The 20,745-nt window shown below is 34.1% G+C and overlaps 1 protein-coding gene across 1 annotated transcript in view; it reads left to right on the plus strand.

Annotated features, from left to right (window-relative positions):
• OTOGL (otogelin like) overlaps nucleotides 1-20,745 on the plus strand; it is a 164,975-nt gene that overhangs the window by 134,968 nt on the left and 9,262 nt on the right. Inside the window, exons 44-54 of the mRNA XM_025402598.1 lie at nucleotides 3,343-3,484; nucleotides 4,405-4,590; nucleotides 6,868-7,080; nucleotides 7,551-7,655; nucleotides 7,946-8,053; nucleotides 9,387-9,488; nucleotides 9,814-9,918; nucleotides 10,003-10,043; nucleotides 17,581-17,644; nucleotides 18,566-18,744; nucleotides 19,209-19,313. Coding sequence (XP_025258383.1) covers nucleotides 3,343-3,484; nucleotides 4,405-4,590; nucleotides 6,868-7,080; nucleotides 7,551-7,655; nucleotides 7,946-8,053; nucleotides 9,387-9,488; nucleotides 9,814-9,918; nucleotides 10,003-10,043; nucleotides 17,581-17,644; nucleotides 18,566-18,744; nucleotides 19,209-19,313 — 1,350 coding nt within the window. The remainder of the gene's footprint in view (nucleotides 1-3,342; nucleotides 3,485-4,404; nucleotides 4,591-6,867; nucleotides 7,081-7,550; nucleotides 7,656-7,945; nucleotides 8,054-9,386; nucleotides 9,489-9,813; nucleotides 9,919-10,002; nucleotides 10,044-17,580; nucleotides 17,645-18,565; nucleotides 18,745-19,208; nucleotides 19,314-20,745) is intronic.

Here is a 20,745-nt window from a genome sequence, read left to right on the forward strand (position 1 = left end):
CATGTTTGTTGGCCACATAAATGTCTTCTTTTGAGAAGTGTCTGTTCCTATCCTTTACCCACTTTTTGATGGGGTTGTTTTTTCCTCATAAGTTTGTTGTAGCTATTTGTAGAGTCTGGATATTAGCCTTTTTTCAGATGGATAGATTGCTAAAATTTTCTGCCATTCTATGGGGTGCCTGTTCACGCTGATGATAGTATCTTTTTCTGTGCAGAAGCTGTTTAGTTTAATTAGATCCCATTTGTCAACTTTGGCTTTTGTTTCCATTGTTTTTGGTGTTTTAGTCATGAAGTCTTTGCCCATGAGTATCCTGAATGATATTGCCTAGGTTTTCCTCTAGGGTTTTTATGGTTTTAGATCTTACATTTAAGTCTTTGATCTATCTTGAGTTAATTTTTGTATAAGGTGTAAGGAAGGGATCCAGTTTCAGTTTTCTGCATATGGCTAGACAGTTTTCCCAACACCATATATTAAATAGGGAATCATTTCCCCATTGCTTGTTTTTGTCAGGTTTGTGAAAGATCAGATAGTTGTAGATGTGTGGCATTATTCCTGAGTCCTCTGTTCTGTTCCATTGGTCTATGTATCTGTTTTGGTACTAGTACCATGCTGTTTAGGTTACTGTAGTCTTTTCTACCACTGAGCTTCATCCTCGTTTGCAAATCTCTACAAAGCAGGCAGAATAATATCTTAAAATTATAAACAGAATGTGTGATTTCTCTACCTAAAATCCTTCACTGTATTTCACTTAGACTACATTCCAAAGTTCTTACCAGGGCTGTCAATGTCCTCTATGATATGGCCCACCTACTTCTCCAGCCACGTCTTGTGCTATGCTCCTCTTGTTTGCTAAGCTCCAACATTGTTGCCTCCTCTCAGCTTTCTTCATATTCCAAGAGTTATTTTTTTTCTGTCAAAAGGCTATACTTCTTGCTGTTTCCCCAGCTGGAATACTTTTTTCTTTCAATCCTTTCTAGCATGGTGGCTTCTCTTCATCTTACTCAAAGGCTTTGTTTTTGTAGTTGTTGAGATCCACAAGCAGAGGACAGGTCTGTTTCATTTACCTTTATTCTTATGCATAGTACAGTGTCTGATATGTAGTTAGGTACCCAAAAAATGATGAAAGTGTTCATCAGTTAATAAACAAGTAGAGGATACAGAAGAATCAGCTTTTGTGGGCTAAGTAGAGAAGGGATTTTTTTTTTTTTTAAATTTCGGACAGATTAAGTCATGTACATCATCAGAGTGAAAACATTGAGCAGAAACTCTGGAGCATAATTCGGGAGCTCAGAGGAGGTAAGTAGAGGCCAGAGATCAGGTCGGAAGAGTTATTAGTATATGGATTTTAAGAATAATGATAATTTATGATGTGTCAGGGTTTTTTTCTGTACATTTTCCATATATTAGTTCATTTAATTTTCACAGCAATCTTAAGTAGTAGTAGTTGTTACTATTAACTCTACTTCACATATGAAGAAACCAAGATAAAGAAGATTTAAATGCCCCAAATGGTGATAGAAACCATGAGAATGGATGAGCTTGGGGAGAGCATTTTCAGTGACAGAACATGACCATTGAGGATGGGATCTAGTAAAACAGAATGAGAGGCAGGTAGAAGAAACAATGACCAAATAGATGGAAAGGCAACGGAGCATGGTACCTTTGAAGTTCAAGGAGAGAACATTTTAAGCAAGTGGATGTGCTAATGGCAATATAGGTTTCTGAGAGGTCAGGGAGGGTTTAGAATATCAGTTTCATTTCATTTGATTAAAAGGAGGCGATTAGTGACTAAAGCAAGTATTGTGTGTAAAGTAAGGTGGTTGGAAACTGAGAAGATTTCACAAAGGACATTGAAAAGAAAGTTGATTCTTAGGGTTTTTTTCTGCATCTTTAAAAATATCTAATTTTATTTTTATATTGACAGATAAAATTGTATGTGTTTACTGTGTACAACATGATGTTTTGAAGTGTATATACATTGTGGAATGATGAAATCTAGCCAATTAACAAATGCATTACCTTATGTGATTTTCACTTTTGTGATGATAACACTTTACATCCACTCTCAGCATTTTTCAATAATATAATATATTATTATAGTCAACATGTTGTACGACAGATCTCTTGGACTTCTGCCCATCTAACTGAAATTCTGTACCCTTTAACAACATCTTCCCAAGCACTTCAATCCCTGGTAACTATAATTCCTTGCTCAATTCTATGTGATCAACTTTTTTAGTTTTCACATGTGAGTGAGATCATGTGGTATTTGTCTTCCTGTGCCTGGCTTATTTCACTTAACATCATGTTCTCTGGGTTCATTCATGTTATCACAAATGACAGGATTTCATTCTTTTTAAAGGACAAATAATATACCACTGTGTATATTTACCAAATTTTCTTTCTTCATTCATCCATTGGCAGACCCACAGGTTGACTCTGTATTTTGGCTATTGTGAATAATGCTGCAGTAAACATGGATGTGCAGACATCTCTGTGGCATACTGATTTCATTTCCTTTGGATATGTACCTAGTAGTAGGGTAGCTCGATTATGTAATATTTCTATCTTTAATTTTTTGAGAAACCTCCATATTGTCTTCCACGATGGCTATACTAATTTACATTCCCACCAACAGTGCGCAAGAGTTACCTTTTCCCTACATCCTCGCCAATGATCATTATTTCTATTGGATACTTTGGCCTGTATCAGAATTTGGCATCTGAATTTAGATACTTAGTATGTGCCTACTGAATAATGAGTTGAGAGAAAAGTGGAATAAATATTGTCACATGCTACATTATTTATATTTCAGGTATCTCTAGATCAAAATGGAACCTATTCTATAGGAACAAATGAGTCTCTAATTAAATTGAGGTGTGCCAAATTTTACAAATCATGTAACCAACATTGAATATTAATAAAAGTTTTGAGAAACATTTGTAACTTTATTTAATAATCAATACTGTATACCATTATAGAATGCTTTGTGAGCTTATGACTTAATCTATACTCCTTCAAACTCTTATTCAGTATATAGAAAGGGCAATCGTAGCCCACAGTGGATATTAGAAATAAATTTTTGCTCGGCTCCACATACTGTTTTCTTTCCCACCTTTATAAGAAAGATGTGTGTAGATTAGTGCACATGGTATTTGTCTTATTTAAATGTGTTTAGAGTGATATTTAATATTAAGAATTTTTGAAAAAAGTAAGGTCTATGATGAAGTATAATGAATATTAACTTGCTACCCTTTGATTCTCCGAATAATCTTAGTCTAGCTTAGGGCTTTCAGAGAAATAAAACAATATAACTTATTTCAAAGCAAAATGTTTCTCTAGGTTTCACCGAAAGACTTTTGTGAAAAGATGTGGATCAATTATACCTATTTTTGGAACTATGAATGTGATGCACTTTCTGCATATGTGGCTCTGTGCAACAAGTTTGATATCTGTATTCAGTGGAGAAAACCTGATTACTGCTGTAAGTAACTGTTAACTGAATAATATTTTTTAATCATAAATAAATATCACTTTTGCAATCACTTCTTTCCTTCTTTTTCTTCATCACGAACGAATTTAGTAAGCATAAAATGCACAGAAGAAGCTATCACAAACACAAGTTGCATCACTCAATTTCAGAAATAAAACAATCACACATGAAGCTCCCTATGTGCCTTCTCCAGCCCTTCCCTCTCTCTTTTCCCTGAGAGGTAATCACTATTCAAGAGGGGCATTGCTGATTCATTGGGAATGAGTGTCATCCCCAATTTCACTAGACAGTGTCAAATGGTTCTCCACTGAGATTGTACCAATTTATAACCCCACCAGCTGAGCATTCAATTTTTAATAGTATGACTTTTTACAATCATTGACAATCCACAAGGCTTTTCTAAAACATCATGTATAAACTGCTCAGCAATAGTAATTTCTTTTGACAGTGAAGGATCAAACCTAAACATAACAGCATTTTTCTTTTTTATGATTTGGTTGAGTTTTATATACTGAAAGTGTATTTCGGTTATAATTCTAAGTAGACTGTTATCTCTTCTTACTGCACAGAGCAATAATTTCATAATAGTTGATTGTATATTTATGCTAACCAGACTTGTGCTGCTTGTTGGTGATATTTATTTGTTATACATCTGATAAGCGTTTCCCACCATAACAGCTAATACTAGTAGACCCTTGGAAAATGCTTAAAAATTACAAAAAATGCAAAAAGGAAACACATTTGTGCCTTTGTTTCTGATGTGTGGTTACAGAGTAAATGAAAAATGGACTTTGAAGAGACTAAAATTTGCAAAATATATTTTCTGTAAGAAATCTAACATTTCTTTCTTTTACTAGAATTTAAATAGGTTACTTTCATCATTAGCAAATTTTGTCTCCTATTCTTCAAAGCCCTGAGTTGCCCAGAGGGGAAGGAATATCAACCCTGTGTGCGACCTTGTGAAGCAAGAACATGCCTGAACCAATGGTTCTATGGACACTCTTCCTGTTTGAACTTAAGAGAAGACTGTGTGTGCAAAGATGGAACTATTCTTCACAGGCCACATTCAACCCAGTGCATTCCAGAGAAAGAGTGTGGTAAGACACGAAGTACAAAATGACTTTTCAGGGATCCGGCAAACAGACAAAAACGTTTTTTAGATATTGCAGAGATGTGCTAACAAAGATTTATCAAAGACAGCTTGAATGTTGGAAAGGAAATGAGTTTGTTTGTAGTTTGATTTTAACATGATTTCAAGAGAAGTTAATTGTTATAAAAGCTTCAGTGGTAATGTGTTTTAATCTTTACATCTGCCTATAGTAACTGAGAAAAAGCATGGGAAATCAAGAATTAAGAGTGTGGATTATGGACTGAACTCAAATTCAAGTTAATTCATATATTAGTGGTTCACTTTTACTCCTATGAGTCTCAGGTTATGCATCTGGGAAGTGAGGAAAATGATAGTACTTATAAGGTTAGTGTGGGGCTACGTAATTTAGTAAAAAGCATTTTGCATTTAACATGTTGCCTTGAGAAAATTAGCATGTAAGAAATGGCAGATGGTACTATTATCTGGGTGCTATGATTTGGATGTGGTTTGTCCCCACCAAAACTCATGTTGAGGTTTGATCCCCAGTTTGGCAGTGCTGGGAGATGTGGCCTAGTGGGAGGTGTCTGGATCATGGGGGCACTGCCCTCATCAATAGATTAATGCCTTCTCAAAGTTGTGAGTGATTTATTGCTCTTGTGAGACTAGATTAGTTCTAGCAGAAATGGAATCTTTCCCTCAGGTACAGATTGTTATAAAGGGAGTTTCCTCCTCACGTTTGATTCATCTTCACATCTGTCCACCTCTCCTTTGACCTTCTGCCATAGTACAAGGCAGGAGAAAAACCCTCACCTGAAGTTAAGTAGATGCTGGCGCCATGCACCTTGAACTTCCCAGCCAGCAGAAGTGTGACTAAATGAATCTTTTTTCTTTATAAACTACCCATTTTCAGGTGTTCTCTTAGAGCAACACAAAATGGACTAAGATACTGGAGGAACATATTTAGTATTTCTAATTTTATTTTCAAACAATGTTATTTTGATGCATTGTCTCCATGGTGGTGGCGGATGAAAAAGTGCAAAATTGAGATGATTGTAGCACAGGAATTGTCAGTCATAGGCCTCTTCATTATGGTCATAAGAAAATGAATTGACTAATAATTAAAGAAAAAGGCAAGGAGTGAAATGCATATATAGTTTCAGAAATAAGCTAGTGTTTGCCATTATAGAAAGTATCTGTGGAAGACTTTGAGGGTGTACAGGTGTGCTTATATTTATTGTTTAGAGATCTATGAGATTTGGTTTGATAGTAAATAGGATAAGAGTTCACTAAAGGCTGGGGATGTGGTTGGTAACTACATTTATCATTATTATTCCTCAAAAGAACTACTAGATGGTCATATTTATCATAAAACTTTTACTTAAAGATAATAGTTACTAAATAATATTTTGCCTGATTGCCTACTTTTTACTTTTAGATTTTAAAGCAGAAATATTTTGAATTTTCATATGATATAAATGTTATATGAGGTAGGGGCTACCTTGCTTTCTAATCCCACTCATTTTTAACAGGTACTATTTTCAAACTAATTTAAATTTATATTATTGAATTTGTTTAGGTTAAATAAATTATGTTAACAGGACTTAAAATGTGTCAAAAATAATAGAACATTTCATTTATAGAAGAAGACATGCAGATTTATAGATGGTTGTAAAAGGAAAGAAATTTTTTCTTTCTCTTTCTTTCTTTCTTTCTTTCTTTCTTTCTTTCTTTCTTTCTTTCTTTCTTTCTTTCTTTCTTTCTTTCCTTCCTTCCTTCTTTCTTTCTTTCTCTTTCTTTCTTTTTCTTTTGAGGCAGGGTCTAAACTGTTGCACAGGCTTAAGTACAGTGGTCATAGCTCACTGAGACTCAAACTCCAGGCCTCCAGTGATCCTCCCACCTTAGCTTTCTGAGTAGGCATGTCACTACACTTGGCTAATTATTTTTCTTTTTGGTAGAGACAAGGTCTTGCTCTGTTGCCCAGGCTGGTCTCAAACTCCTGGCCTGAAGCAATCCTCCCTCCTCAGCCTCCCAGAGTGCTGGGATTATGGGTATGAGCCACTGCATCTGACCAGGAAAAAAATACTTTCTGTGGACTAAGTATAAACTTCCATTAAAGAAAAGTGTAAGTTAGTGGGTGATGAAAGAGAAATCTGAGAAAAATAATAGACTTATGACATATCATCTATGTCACTGGGCCATGTCACAGTCTGAAACCAAAACATGGTGGCATGATTTACTTTAGTGCCCAGGTTATGAGTGTTATAATACTGTTGATCTTTTTAAGCATGCACTGATAGTGAAGACCAACCTCGCACTGCTGGGGAGATTTGGAATGGGGGCATTGATGAATGCGCTCTATACAAATGTTTGGAGAATGGAAGTATTATTCCTATAGAACCTGACTGTGATGAAGAGCCCACGCCAGTTTGTGAACGTGAAGCTGAAGTTGTCATGGGCATCATTGATAAATGGACCTGCTGTTCAAAGGAAGTTTGTGGTATGTATGAAGAAGCCTTATACTCAATTGATTCCACAAAATATGTTGATACTCTTTGTGAAAAAGCAGAGCAGAGCATATATAATGCTTTGTATTTAAAAAATGTGGCATAAATGCCATTTTCTCAAAGCAAGTTTTGTTTCATTACAATTTTGTTGAATACACATAAAAAACTGTGGCTATTCACAGTTAATAACACTCAACAAAACATGAGAAGAGAAAAGAACTGGGAATCTTTGATTTATGAATCAAGGGTGAAAGGCAATAATAGAAAAACCTCAAAGCTGCTGCATTTTCATATATGCCCATTTTGTTAGCTGAATGGGTTAACTGCAGTGTAAAAACATGCATAATGAGAGTCGTTTCCCCTCTTTGAGTTTCCTGCTTTGAGTTGGCAGTCATTTCCCTGCTTTGAGTTGGCAGATTTCAGTTGTGTTCACTAATATTTTAACAGTTTTTCTTATTTATAGGATGTGACACGACTTTGTGTGAAACTACCATCCCAACATGTACAGATAGTCAAAAATTGATTGTTGGCCACAGTCCTCTTTCTTGCTGTCCACAGTACAAATGTGGTAAGTAATCAATATAGAAAATTAAGAGTGAGGTTCATTGTTTATTCAGAACAGTGGATTAGATTCTCATTCTTTGTGTCTCCAAGACAATGATTTATTATAAAATATTGTGGAGTTGTCTTGCTAATGTTTTAAACCTGGTATGTATCTTTCATATATATGTATATATATATGATTAAGAACTTTAAAATAAGTTATTTATTACTAAATTCAAAGAGAGGTAAACACTATGTCATTTATTTTATCATCTCATGCTATACACATTTTCTAATATAATTGTGTTTCTGCAGAATGTGACCCATTGAAATGCCCCAGTATTTCAACACCAGAATGCAGAGAAGACCAATTCATGATTCAAGTTCAACAGGAAGAACCTTGTTGTTTTTCCCCTCTTTGTGGTGAGTATTCTAGAGATAATTTCTTAGAAGAAGAGAAAGGATCTAGGAAAAAATCTCTAATTTGATGTGAATTTTATGAGACTGTTGGTAAGCAATATTCTGATGTTATAAGAATTCAACTGAATGAGAACTGTTGTAAAGAAAGTATGACATTTTGAATGACTAGACAATCATAACAAATACCTTCCCCCATCAACAAAAACTATATACCTCAGTCCAAATATGACCAAGATTTTTAAATCAAGCTTTTTAAATAATAAGGCCAATACTTAAGTTTTTCGAAGAAAAATTTAGCACTGGCTTTCCTTGAAGAACCAACTTGAATAATGAGCTCTGCTAAGACTTTATAAGATGTCTTTAAAACTTCATGTCCTGCATATCATGTTTGAGGTATGATGATCTCAAAAAAGAATGGCAGAAACAAAGGGTGACTGGAAAATGGCTGGAGCTAAATGTTCTGCCCGGTGAACTGAACATTGAAATATAAAGAATTCTCTAATTTTTTTAAATGAATCATTATATCCATGATTCCTTGGTGATTAATGTAGGTTTCAGAAGTAATCAAAACAATTTATTAGCACCAGTTAAGATTCATTGGCTGTAAGTGGTAAAACTGATTGATTCTGGCTAGCTTTAGCATAACCTGTTATTGGAAGAATCTGGGGAAGTAGGATCAAAATTAAGCAGAACAGTCAAGCCCTTGGAAGGAGAGAAACCAGCTGCTCTAGGTAGAGGTCACTAATGATTGAGCCAACTTTATTTTTTTCTTCACTTGATGTGTCTCTATATATGACTCAAATTCCATCGAAAGGGATTCTGATTACTCCTATGTGGGTTGTTTCTACAGAGTGGCCCGGTGATGTGAGGCACCTTTAAAGATAGTCACTCAAAAATATGTGGGAGGTGCATTTCCTCAAGGTCATTCAGAGAGTAGTTACCAAAGTTGGGAGGGCATGCTGAAACAGCCCAAAAGAACAAATGCCTACTACATTTTCATCCCTAAATGAGAGTAATCAATGGTAGTAAATTAAGAAAACATAAATATAATAAATAAACAAGTGACATTTTGATTTTAATGAGAACAAATTACCTAGGAAATCTGAATGCTCTACCTTCCTGGTAAGATGGTGTTCTATATGTCACTGTGCTTGGAAAGCATAATGCAATATACTCAGACAGTATTATTGTTTTTATGACCAAATAAGGAGATATACCTTACATTTCTTTTACTATTTTCTTAAACAAAATTGATTTATGTATGGTAATTTAAGCTCATATTATAATTCATGGTTTTTAGCTCAGCTGTGACTTTTGGTTTTTTGTTTCACCTTAGTTTGTGAATCTTGCACCAAACCTGTTCCACTATGTCATGATGGGGAATTTCTCACAGTAGATCTTAATAGCACACACTTCTGTTGTCCTCAGTATTACTGTGGTAAGTGTATATTAACTATTTTAAAATATTTAGATGTGTCCAATGTTTAAGAAGCCCAGTGCATCTTAGTTGGCTGTTACATCAGACCCTTTTTCAAAGTTTTTCACTTGATGAGCTATCCTAGCACCAGTACTCTTTTTGTACCTGTTTATATGTCAGTTGTTTTATCTTCACCAACAACACATGGCAATCTGGTGGTGGGAGAGGTAGCACTTGGGAAATATGAATCCATGCATTATTGGTTATGACAGTGAACTAAATGGTAGGTAACAAGAAATGGCAACTCTATAAAATCCATCTTTACCCATGTAATTTTTCTTTTTAGTCTGTGAGCCAAACCTTTGTCCTATGCCATTACTCAACTGTGCAGAAGATATGAATCTTGTGAAAGAAAATGTATCTGGTCAATGTTGCCCAACATGGCATTGTGGTAACTAATTTTCGTATTTTAAGTTTTCATTATAATAAGTTAATTATTTTGATCAATGTAAATATGTTGATTTTTGCCTTTTAGAATGTAACTGTGAAAACCTTGTTATGCCAACTTGTGAAGTGGTAAGAACACATATTTTGATTGACTTGTCATATTTATTTAAATCTGTTTATTTTTCCTTTGTTTCTCTCATTTCTAAATTATTCTCAGAGTTAAAATTATCCACATTAAATTGTACTGAAGTAGATTAAAATAATGTACTCTGATATTAAGAAATAGTAAAATAAGTTACATTTTACTTGAGATAGGAAAGTACAATATATTATTTTTTTAACTGCTGATAGAATCTGCTAGTCTTGTATCTACTTAAGTTCACTGGTATTAAAATGAAGCAAAATATTGAAAAAAAATTATCGAGTGGTGTCTCTAATGATTCTTTAAGAAAGTGCGCTAATAATGCCTCTGTTGTAGAGAAGGGGATATAAACATGGAACTGCCTGTTTCTTCTTAAGCATTATCTGCGAATGTGCAAACCTTATAGAAATTTCAAATATTTAATTTTTAGAAATAGCAAGGATAACTCTGGTATTACTTATTTAATCCTTAAACGTATCCCATAGTGCTTTACAAGTCTTTGTTTTCTTTAGCTATTTATCTTCATGATACACTGATAAGGCTTGAGAAAGGTAATATATTCCTGGCCTTATTTATTAGAGAAGACACGCTTTATTTCACAAAGACAGTTTACTTTTCTTTCCCTTCTCAAACAATGTGTACACTTAGAGAATTCATTCAGAATCTCCAGTTCAAAGCTCTATTATGAAGAAGGAATGAGGTACTTTTAAAAATAACAGAACCCCTCCTAGGATGCCACGGTTTTATTTAAAAAGCATTAATCCAACATTTGCTTTAATGATGCTCTCATCTATAGTTTACAGAGAATGTTTAACTTTGCAAATAACTTTCATAATAATTCTCTCATTTGATTATTTTGTGTGTACACTGTATCTACATCTACACGAGAGTAGAATTATAATGCCATGTATTTCTCTAGTCCTTCACAGTTACATAACGTATTCAGTATACTATCTTACTGAATCTTTACCAAGTCAGTACTTTAGCTCATTTTATAAGTGAGAGAGATGAAATCCAAGGGAATAAATTATTGACTGAGCTTTTCAGGATTCTAACCAAGGATTGCTTTTTGTGTGTGTGTGTTTGTGTATTCCCTATTCTTTCTACTCTGCCTTAACTCTTTATTTCCCTTAGAAAATGTAGCCAAGGCACAATTTGAAACAAGAATGAAAGAGAATGTGAGACTGCCTTGTTCTACCTTTCTCTTGCTGTGGCTCACTTCTCTCATTTGGAATATAAAAATAATAATACCTTATAGGCAATAAGCAAAATAATTTAAATGCTTAGTGTCTGACATATAGGAAGGGCTCAATCAGTATTAGTTACAAGTATTACTTTTTTTGACACATTAAAACTTCAATTTCTTAATTTTTTTTTCCCCTGTACAAGTCTGACCTAGCCCTTTTCTACTTTCTGTCATTTTTTCTGGGACACATAGGTTTTCTTTCTTTCTCTCTCTCTCTCTTTCTCCTTTTCTTTTCCCTTTTCTTGTCTTGTCTTATCTTTTCTTTCTTTCATGGAGTCTTGTTCTGTTGCCAGGCTGGAGTACAGTGGTACGATCTCTGCCCACTGCAATCTCTGCCTCCCAGGTTCAAGCAATTCCTGTGCCTCAGCTTCCTGTGTAGCTGGGACTACAGGCATGGGCCACCACACCCAGCTAATTTTTTTGTATTTTAGTAGAGACAGGGTTTCACCATGTTGGCCAGGATGGTCTCAATCTCCTTACCTCATGATCTACTCACATTGGACTCCCAAAATGCTGATTTCATGGGCGTGAGCCACTATGCCTGGCTGAGACATATAGGTTTTCTAAAGGCAAACAAAGCATTATACAATCTTTGTGTTTAATTGTTTTTATTTTTATTTACTTATTTTTTAAATTGACAAAGATTGTATATATTTATTATGTACAACATGTTAATTTAAAATATGTATACATTATGGAATAGCTAAATTGAGTTAATTAACACATGCATTACCTCACAACATCATTTTTTTTTGTGATGAGAACACAGAATCTATTCTCTTGACAATTTTTAAAAATACAATACATTGTTACCAACGATAGTCATTACATTTTACAATAGATCTCTTGAACTTATTTCTCCTATCTAACTGAAATTTTGCATCCTTTGGCCAACATGTCCTCAAACCCTACTCCCCTACCCTCAGCCCTGGTAACCACTATTCTACTCCCTACCTTCTATGAGTTCAACTTTTTTAGATTCTGCATATAAATGAGATCATATGGTATTCATCTTTCTGTGCTTGGCTTATTTCATTTAACATAAGTCCTCCAGGTTCATCCATGTTGTCTCAAATGACAGGACTTTCTTCTTTTTCAAGGTTGTATGGTATTGCATTGTGTATATAAACCACAGTTTCTTTATCCATTCATCCTTTGGTGGACATTTGGGTTGATTCCATATCTTGGCTATTGTATATAGTGCTGCAGTAAACATGGGAGTGGAGATATCTCTACAATATAGTGATTTTATTTCCTTTGGATATATACCAAGTAGTGGAATTGCTAGATTATATAGTAATTATATTTTTGATTTTTTGAGGAGCATATATACTATTTTTCATAATGACTGTGCTAATTTACATTCTCACCAACAGTGTGCAGGGTTTCTTTTTGTGCATTTTCACAAACACTTGCTATTTTTTGTCTTCTTGATAATGACCATTTTAACAGGTATGAGATGATATTTCATTATGGATTTAATTTGCATTTCCCTGATTACTAATATTAAGCATTTTAAAATATACTTGTTGGGCATTTATATGTTTTCTTTTGTAAAATGCCTATTCAGGCCCTTTGCCCATTTTAAAAACCAGTTTATTTGTTTTTCTTGATATTGAGTTGTTTGAGTTTTTTATATATTTTGGATATTAACCCATTATTAGATATATAGTTTGCAAATATATTCTCTCACTCTGTAGGTTGTCTCTTCACTCTGTTGATTGTTTCCTTTGCTGTGCAGCAGCTTTTTAGCTTGCTATACTCCCATTTGTATATTTTTCTTTTGTTGTCTCTACATTTGGGTTCACAGCCAAAAAGATCATTGCTGAGACCAATATCCTGGAGCTTTTCCTCTATGTTTTCTTCTAGTGGTTTCATAGTCTCAACCATTACAGTTAAGTCTTTAATCCCCTTAGAGTTAATTTTTGTGTGTTGTGTGAGATAAGGGTCTAATATAATTTGTCTGCATGTGGACATGCCATTGTTCCAGCATCATTTATTGAATAGACTATCCTTTTCCCATTGTTTGTTCTTGGTAACTTTGTCAAAAATTAATTGACCATAATGCATGGATTGATTTCTGGGTTCTCTAATCTGTTTTATTGGTCTATGTGTCTGTTTTTATGCTGGTACCATGCTGTTTTGATTACTGTAGCTTTGTAGCACATTTTGAAGTCAGGTAGCATGATGCTGCCAGCTGTGTTCTTTTTGCTCAAGATCGCTTTGGCTATTTGGTGTCTTTTGTGGTTTCAAGCAAATTTGAGGATTGTTTTATCTATTTCTGTAAAAAATGTCACCAGAATTTTGACAAGGTTTGCATTGAATCTGTAGAGCAACTTGAGTAGTATAGATATCTTAACAATAAAATTTGGGGAGCACATTAAAACTTAATCTCTTAAATTACTTTATTATAATTGATTACAAGTTAAACGTGATGCTCAGAATGTTAATCGCATTATAAAGATCATTATGAAGAAGTTTCCAGAGATGGCGACCATCAAGAAAAACTTGGAAGAATGTGATAGGTTAAAAATAATGGATGAAAGCAGTTGAACTATTTCAGACAGGGGCTAATAGAAACAGAAGTAGATTCACAAAGGTATGAGGTAATAGTTGTATGCTGAAGAATAATAACCATAACACCCTCTCTCTCGCCTGGAGAAAGAGTTAAATGAAGGAAGAATGAGAGATAAAAATCTACACAAATTGGTATATTTGGGGAGGGCTTTATTTTTTATTTTTATTTTCTAGAGACAGAGTCTGGCTCCGTTGCTTAGACCGAAATGCAGTGGCACAATCGTAGCATCACTGAACTCCCGAGCTCAAGTGATTCTTTCACCTTGGCCTCACAATGTGCTAGTATTACAGGTGTGAGCCACTGCACCTGGCCAAGAGGACTTTAAAGGCAAGGCTGAGGAATACAGATTTGATTTATTCATTTATTTTCATTTATTTATTCAACCAACATTTGTTGAAGATCAGTTATAGGCAGTCATCATGCCAGACACTTGAAAAAGCACAATCCTACCCTGAGGAGTTCCGTGCAAATTTTATATGATAGGAGCTGGAAATAATCCTGCATAGGATGGAAGTTATGATGAAAATGGTGTTTGAGGGAGATGTTTCTATTTATGCATAGCAGGATATGAGCACTAAAACATTAGTGGTCAGGAGATCAGCAAAGAGACTGGTGTAGCTGTTCATCAATGAACATCTTGGGTATTGTGAGGTTGGTGTGAATTTAGGAGGGCAAAATGAAAGACTTTGGCCTTTTGTAACAAATTGAACAAATGTATTGGTTGGGAGAAGAGAGAAGAGAGAGAGAGAGATACTAAAAAACTTTAAGGTTTCAAGCCTTGCTCACCAAGAGTCCAAGATTACGAGGTCCTTGAAAAAACATTACGATGGCCAGTGGAGCAGCTGAGAGTAGAGGTCCTAGTATTTGACTTGTAACCAGCCTCACACAGAGCTCCTTTTTTTTTTTGGCCTGGAAAAGGCAACATAGCATCTTGAGTCATTTCAATAACTTACAATGTAACAAGAAAAACCTAACTTTTCCTCGTATGGGATTTTATACTTCCTGTGTTCTAGACCCTTTGAAGCTTTTTAGGGTAGCAGTCTCTATGTTCATTCATTAACCTTGGTCTGGTTGTGACCTTAGCTCTGTATTTTTTTTCCTAGTGGATTTCTACCAGTCTCTACTTTCTCTTTTCTTGTGCTAGATGCTGGCCCATCTAGCTTATTTCCCTCCCCAGCATTTGTGCTAGATGCTGGCCCATCTAGCTTATTTCCAACTCAACCCTCAATATCTGAATATTAATTGTGAATCATATTTTGACATTCACTATTCCAAGCATTTTTAAATGATTATAATATTATTAGCACTGTGCTAGACACACAGAACATAACTAGTAGCTTTAATATCCTTGAACATCTTACCCAAATATACATAACTCTCCATCCATGATGATTTAGTTTTAACATTCATGGCTTTACACAAGCATTTATCTGATTCATTGTTCCTGAGTACTCACTCTGAATAATGGCTAATGTTTGTTTCGGTGACTAAGGTGATTTTTAAAAATATCACATTAGTTTATTCACATAGACAAATGTATTTCAACCTGAAGAGTGTATGTTAGGCCTTTGCAATTTTTTAAAATAATAACTTTATTGAAATAAATTCACATAACATACAATACATCCATATAAAGTGTACAGTTCAGTGGCCTTTAGTATATTCACTGAATTGCGCAACCATCAAGACAATCAATTTTAGAAGAATTTCACCAATCCAAAAGAAACCTTGTATCTACAGCAGTCATTCCTCTTTCCTTTCCAGACTCTCCAGCCCTCAGAAATCTCTACTCTACTTTCTGTCTCTCCATGTATTTCTGTTCTTGGTATTTCCTATAAAGAGAATGGTATAATATGTGGTCTTTGTGTCTGGCTCTTTTTACTTAGCATAATATTTTCAAGGTTAATCCATGTTGTTGCATGTGTCACTACTTCATTCCTTTTGGTGTTGATAATATTCCATTGTATGGATATACCTTGATATTTATCCACATAAGATATACAGATGACCAATAGCACATGAGAAGATGCTTAACATCATTAAGTATCATTTAAATACAAATCAGAACTACAGTGAGATACCACTTCACATCTTGCCCGAATATACATAACCCTCCATGTATATTAACCCATTATATTAACTTACTAAAAAGACAAAAAATAACACATTTACAAGACTGTGGAGAAATGGAAACCCTTTTACACTACTAGTGGCAATGTAAAATGGTGCAGCTGCTTTGGAAAACACCTTGGCTATTACTCGGAAAGGTAAACATAGACTAATTATATAACACAACGATTTCACTCTTAAATATATACTGATGAGAAATGAAAACATATGTCTACATAAAAACTTACACTTGAATGTTCATAGCAGCACTCTTCATAATAGTCCAAAGTGGAAGCCCCCTAAAGTGATTTCACTGCAGACTTTACAGGAGAGGGACGTTCATTTGGGAGTAAAAACTACCATATTTTTTCAGGTAATATTTAGGATTGGTAGAGCAATCAAAGAGGTATTTCCTGTTGGTAAAATTGGCAACTTAGAATAAAAGCATAATTGAATATGTGGATAAGATCTCAAAGGAAATGAGCATGGAAGAGAAGGATAGAAGATTTAAGCCTAAGCTCGAGGAAACAGAGCTAACATTATGGCTTTAAGTATTAAAAAACAGGTACATATGTTACCTAAAAGAGTTAGTGTCTTTTTAAAATCTTTGGAGTAGTCATGCACTGGGAGAATTCAATTTATTATTTTTTTTAACTCCATTGTTCTAACATTTATTTCCAGTCCCATTGGAATTGTCTAATGACTAAAGTCCTAAAATATCAAATGAATTAGTGTTCATAAAACTACTTTACAACTTATAAGGCCCTATAAAAAGCAAAACATTTTTAGCTTATGAGGGAGAATGCCTTTTATGCGAATTTATTGGCATCATTTATTTGTGTCAAGAATAAAATTCATTTTATTACTGATGTCATACGAAAATTAAATGCATCCAGGAAAAGCTGATGCTTTAAATACAATTCTTGAAACTTTAAGCCTGGTCCTGTATTTGGTGGGAAGAATCTCTGTCAGTCCTGATAGGGCAAAGTTTGAGTATCTGTCACAGTAACAATGTACTAACAACAAAAGGCTCTATAGCACTTTCTGTGTGTCAGTCCTATTCTAAACTCTTTATGTATATTGATCTGTTTATTTTTCTCAACAATCCTAAGAGGCAGGCAGTATTATTATCTCCACAACGCAGATGAGGGAAGTGAGGAGCAGATTGATTAAGTAATGTGCTCTGAATCAAAAAGTTATTAAGTTATGGAGTCAGGATTGGTGCAAAGGCAGTTCCATTCCTAAGACTGTGCTATTAACCACTATACTATACTTGTGTTGCTGTTGTATATATTATAGCAGCCTTGTGCAGATGCAGACATCAGAGCCCTGGGCTACCTCGGTAGAGCAGGTCAAGAACATTTCCAAGAAGCAAAGTTCCCAGAGTTGGCAAATATTGTCTTTGACTGCCCTACAGAAGCTCTGAATCAAACAATATGATTTTAAAGTGTATGACTGTGTGATAAGGGACTTATTAGATGCTATCACTGAGTATGTATGTGTGTCTATATATATATAAATTGTTTTATATATATGTAATATAATAATGTAATAAGCTAAATGATAAGTAATAGTAGTTTATTTCCAATAGGGAGAATTTACTGCAATAGACCATAACTTCCAGAGTGATTGTGGATGCATACAGTATCTCTGTGGTAACTATGTCTTTTATAACTTTTAAATTATAAATGAATATCATTAGTATCTGTTTTTCACTATTAACAAGTTAAAAATCTCATGTTTGAGACACATATTATACATTTTAAGCCATTTGCCAGTATTTGAGTATAAAAATGCATTATTATGTTTCAATTTCCTCTTTTGTAATATCTCTAAATGTTCTGAGAATGGAATAACAGAACAGAAATATAAATATTTTTACAGAGGCCTCAGTGAATTTTAAAGTTGGCATTAGGCTCTTTTTAATATGTCTATATTTAATTTAAAAAATATAGACATCTAAAGAATATGAAGTTATGCTCATTATATTATTATTATTAATGTATTTTTATTAAGACAGGGTCTTGCTCTGTTACCCAGGCTGGAGTGTAGTGGCTCCATCCCAGCCCACTGCAGCCTTGAACTTCTGGGCTCAAGCAATCCTTCCGCCTTAACTGCCTGAGTAGCTTGTACTACAGACGTGCACCACCACACCCAGCTTTTTTTCTTTTTTGGAAATGGGGTCTTGCTATGTTGCCCAGGCTGGTCTCAAACTTCTGGTCTCTAGCAATCCTCTTGCCTTGGCCTCATAAAATGCTGGGATTATAGGTGTGAGCCACTGTGCCTGGCCAAGAACTCATATTCCAAACTTGCTATAAAATATGGATTTTGGAGGAAGTTCAATGAGTAAACAACAGTTGATTTTACAGATAAATTTTTATTTTATGTTAAGAAATAGTGTACTACAGTTTTAAGTAAATATTGGGTTATTAAAAATATGTAAATGTGAAAATCTTCATTAGTTTTTAAAAATTGGCACATCAGAATGACAACATAAACTCAAATATAAGTTCCAATGATGGATTAGTAAAAAACTCAACAGTATATTTTCTTATTAACTATTTTTTCTGTTTTAGAAAAGGATGATGTGTGTGTATTTCAAGAAGTATTGGTATTGAATCCTGGACAATCCATGATAAAATATTTAGAAGAAGACTTTTGTTATACTATAGAGTGTCTGGAAGAAAAAGATAACCATACAGGCTTTCACACTCTGAATTTTACACTGGTGAATTGTTCAAAAAAATGTGATGTTGTAAGTATTCTTCGTAAGTTATTCTAGTGAGAGTTAATACATTCAAAAATGGCAGAGTTATAGAATTAGAAATGGTGAATACTCCATTAGTTAAAAATAAACATTGTATAGTTCTTCAATAGTCTACTATTTTGTAATGTGTCTATAAAACATAGACTTTCACTTTCCTGTGCATAACCTTGAACTTCAGGAGTCTTATTATATACAGCTTGCTAGGTTGCCTTACCTGAGGTTGTTACACCTGCCGGATGAATTTGGCTGTTAGAAGTAAAGGTTAACATCTATCTCACCTCTAATATAACCATGTAAAGTCAATCATTATTGGAAGCTTCTCATATTCAACCTTAGAATTTCTTACAATTGTCTGGAGAGAGCTTGTAGTTATGTTTGGAAGAAATAACTCTCCAGAAGTAATTTGTTAAAATATTGATATGGTGTCGCTAATCTAATATTATTATATGCAGCACCAGGTATATACTCCATCCCCAAGTGATTATGATTGTTGTGGTACCTGCAAAAATGTATCCTGCAAATTCCAGATGGAAAATGGAACATCAGTTGTATACGCGGTATGTTTCATGGAGAGTAACGCTCTGTGCTATTTTCTGAAGGAGGAGTTCTTGAGTCAAAGTTTGGAAAATGTCCCCCCCACACACTGCACTGCATACAGCAAAGACAGTACACCTACATCACACAAGCCACAGTTACATTTGTTACATTTTAAAGTATCTGATAATTTATGTTGTAAAGAAAAATGCTTAACTTGTGACCCAATTTTATTTTGTCATATATCTTCACTCCTTTTTTCTAGATGTAAGGAATAGGCTTTGAGAAATGCTGATTGCAAAGGAAAGGAACAATTAATACTTTTATGTGACAGCTAATTTTTGATTTCAGATAAATTACATATTACTGTTTCCTGAATTTGAATATTTACAGATCTTTTCTAATTGAGGTTCACAGAAGACCTTAAGCTATACATAAAATTAGAATATAAGACAAGAAAGTAGTCAAGTTCATCAGAATTCTTTACTGATCTGTAAGGAATCTTCAAGCCAAAGTTTGACTACTACTACTATTATTATTATTATTTTTTGCAAATTCCAAAAATATAATTCTATCTCTTAAAGCAAATTAACAGAGGTATCAACAGATTAGCATATATATAATCTATCACAGAGATAGAATTCTTTGGAATAGACAGTTGATATTTTTCTAATCAATACATATTACGTACAAAAATACACTTGATTTGGTAAGAAAGTAGTGTCAAGGAGGAAATATATATACACATATATGTATATGTATATGTATATGTATATCTATAATACACATGTATATTTTTATTATGTTCAAATCAATATTGGTTCCTTCACCCTTTCTTTTTAAAAATAAATACTTCATTTGGTTGCAAATGACATTTATAAATTTAACTCATGAATTTCTCAGCTTTGATTTAATTAAATATGCAAAAAAATTAGAAACACATATTTTTTTAAATGCAAAAGGAAAAATACCTGAATCCAATGAGCTTATTATGTTTAAAAATATCTAAGAGCATGTAATATAAGGTTTCATGTCTTTAAAGTGCCTTCTCCTTTCCCAAACTGTCTTCATGACTGCTGAAAATCCTTTAAGATTATATGTATAGATTGGCCTAATACTTGATTAAACAAAAAGCCTATGTTGTACCAGGTTAAATGGTTGACTATTTAGGACATGCTTACACTTTCTTTAAATGGTTTTAAGAGTGTGACGGTTACTGTTCATCTGAAAATAACCACAAAGTGTCAACATCCTGATTCAGAACAGGGGTAGATGTTTGAATCTCCAGTAGTAGTAAGGATGGAGTGGCAATAAAAAAACCTTATGATACAAAGTGTTTACTTGCACAGAATTAAGTCAATTTGTCCAGCACCATGGAAAGTAACGAGATTCAAAAATGCAGCCTTCTGCATCATAGCTGGCGGCCTGGTCTGGTGTATAAATTTATCAAGAGAA

The sequence above is a fragment of the Theropithecus gelada genome, chromosome 11 (genome assembly GCF_003255815.1).
Source record: "Theropithecus gelada isolate Dixy chromosome 11, Tgel_1.0, whole genome shotgun sequence".
NCBI classification, from domain to species: domain Eukaryota; kingdom Metazoa; phylum Chordata; class Mammalia; order Primates; family Cercopithecidae; genus Theropithecus; species Theropithecus gelada.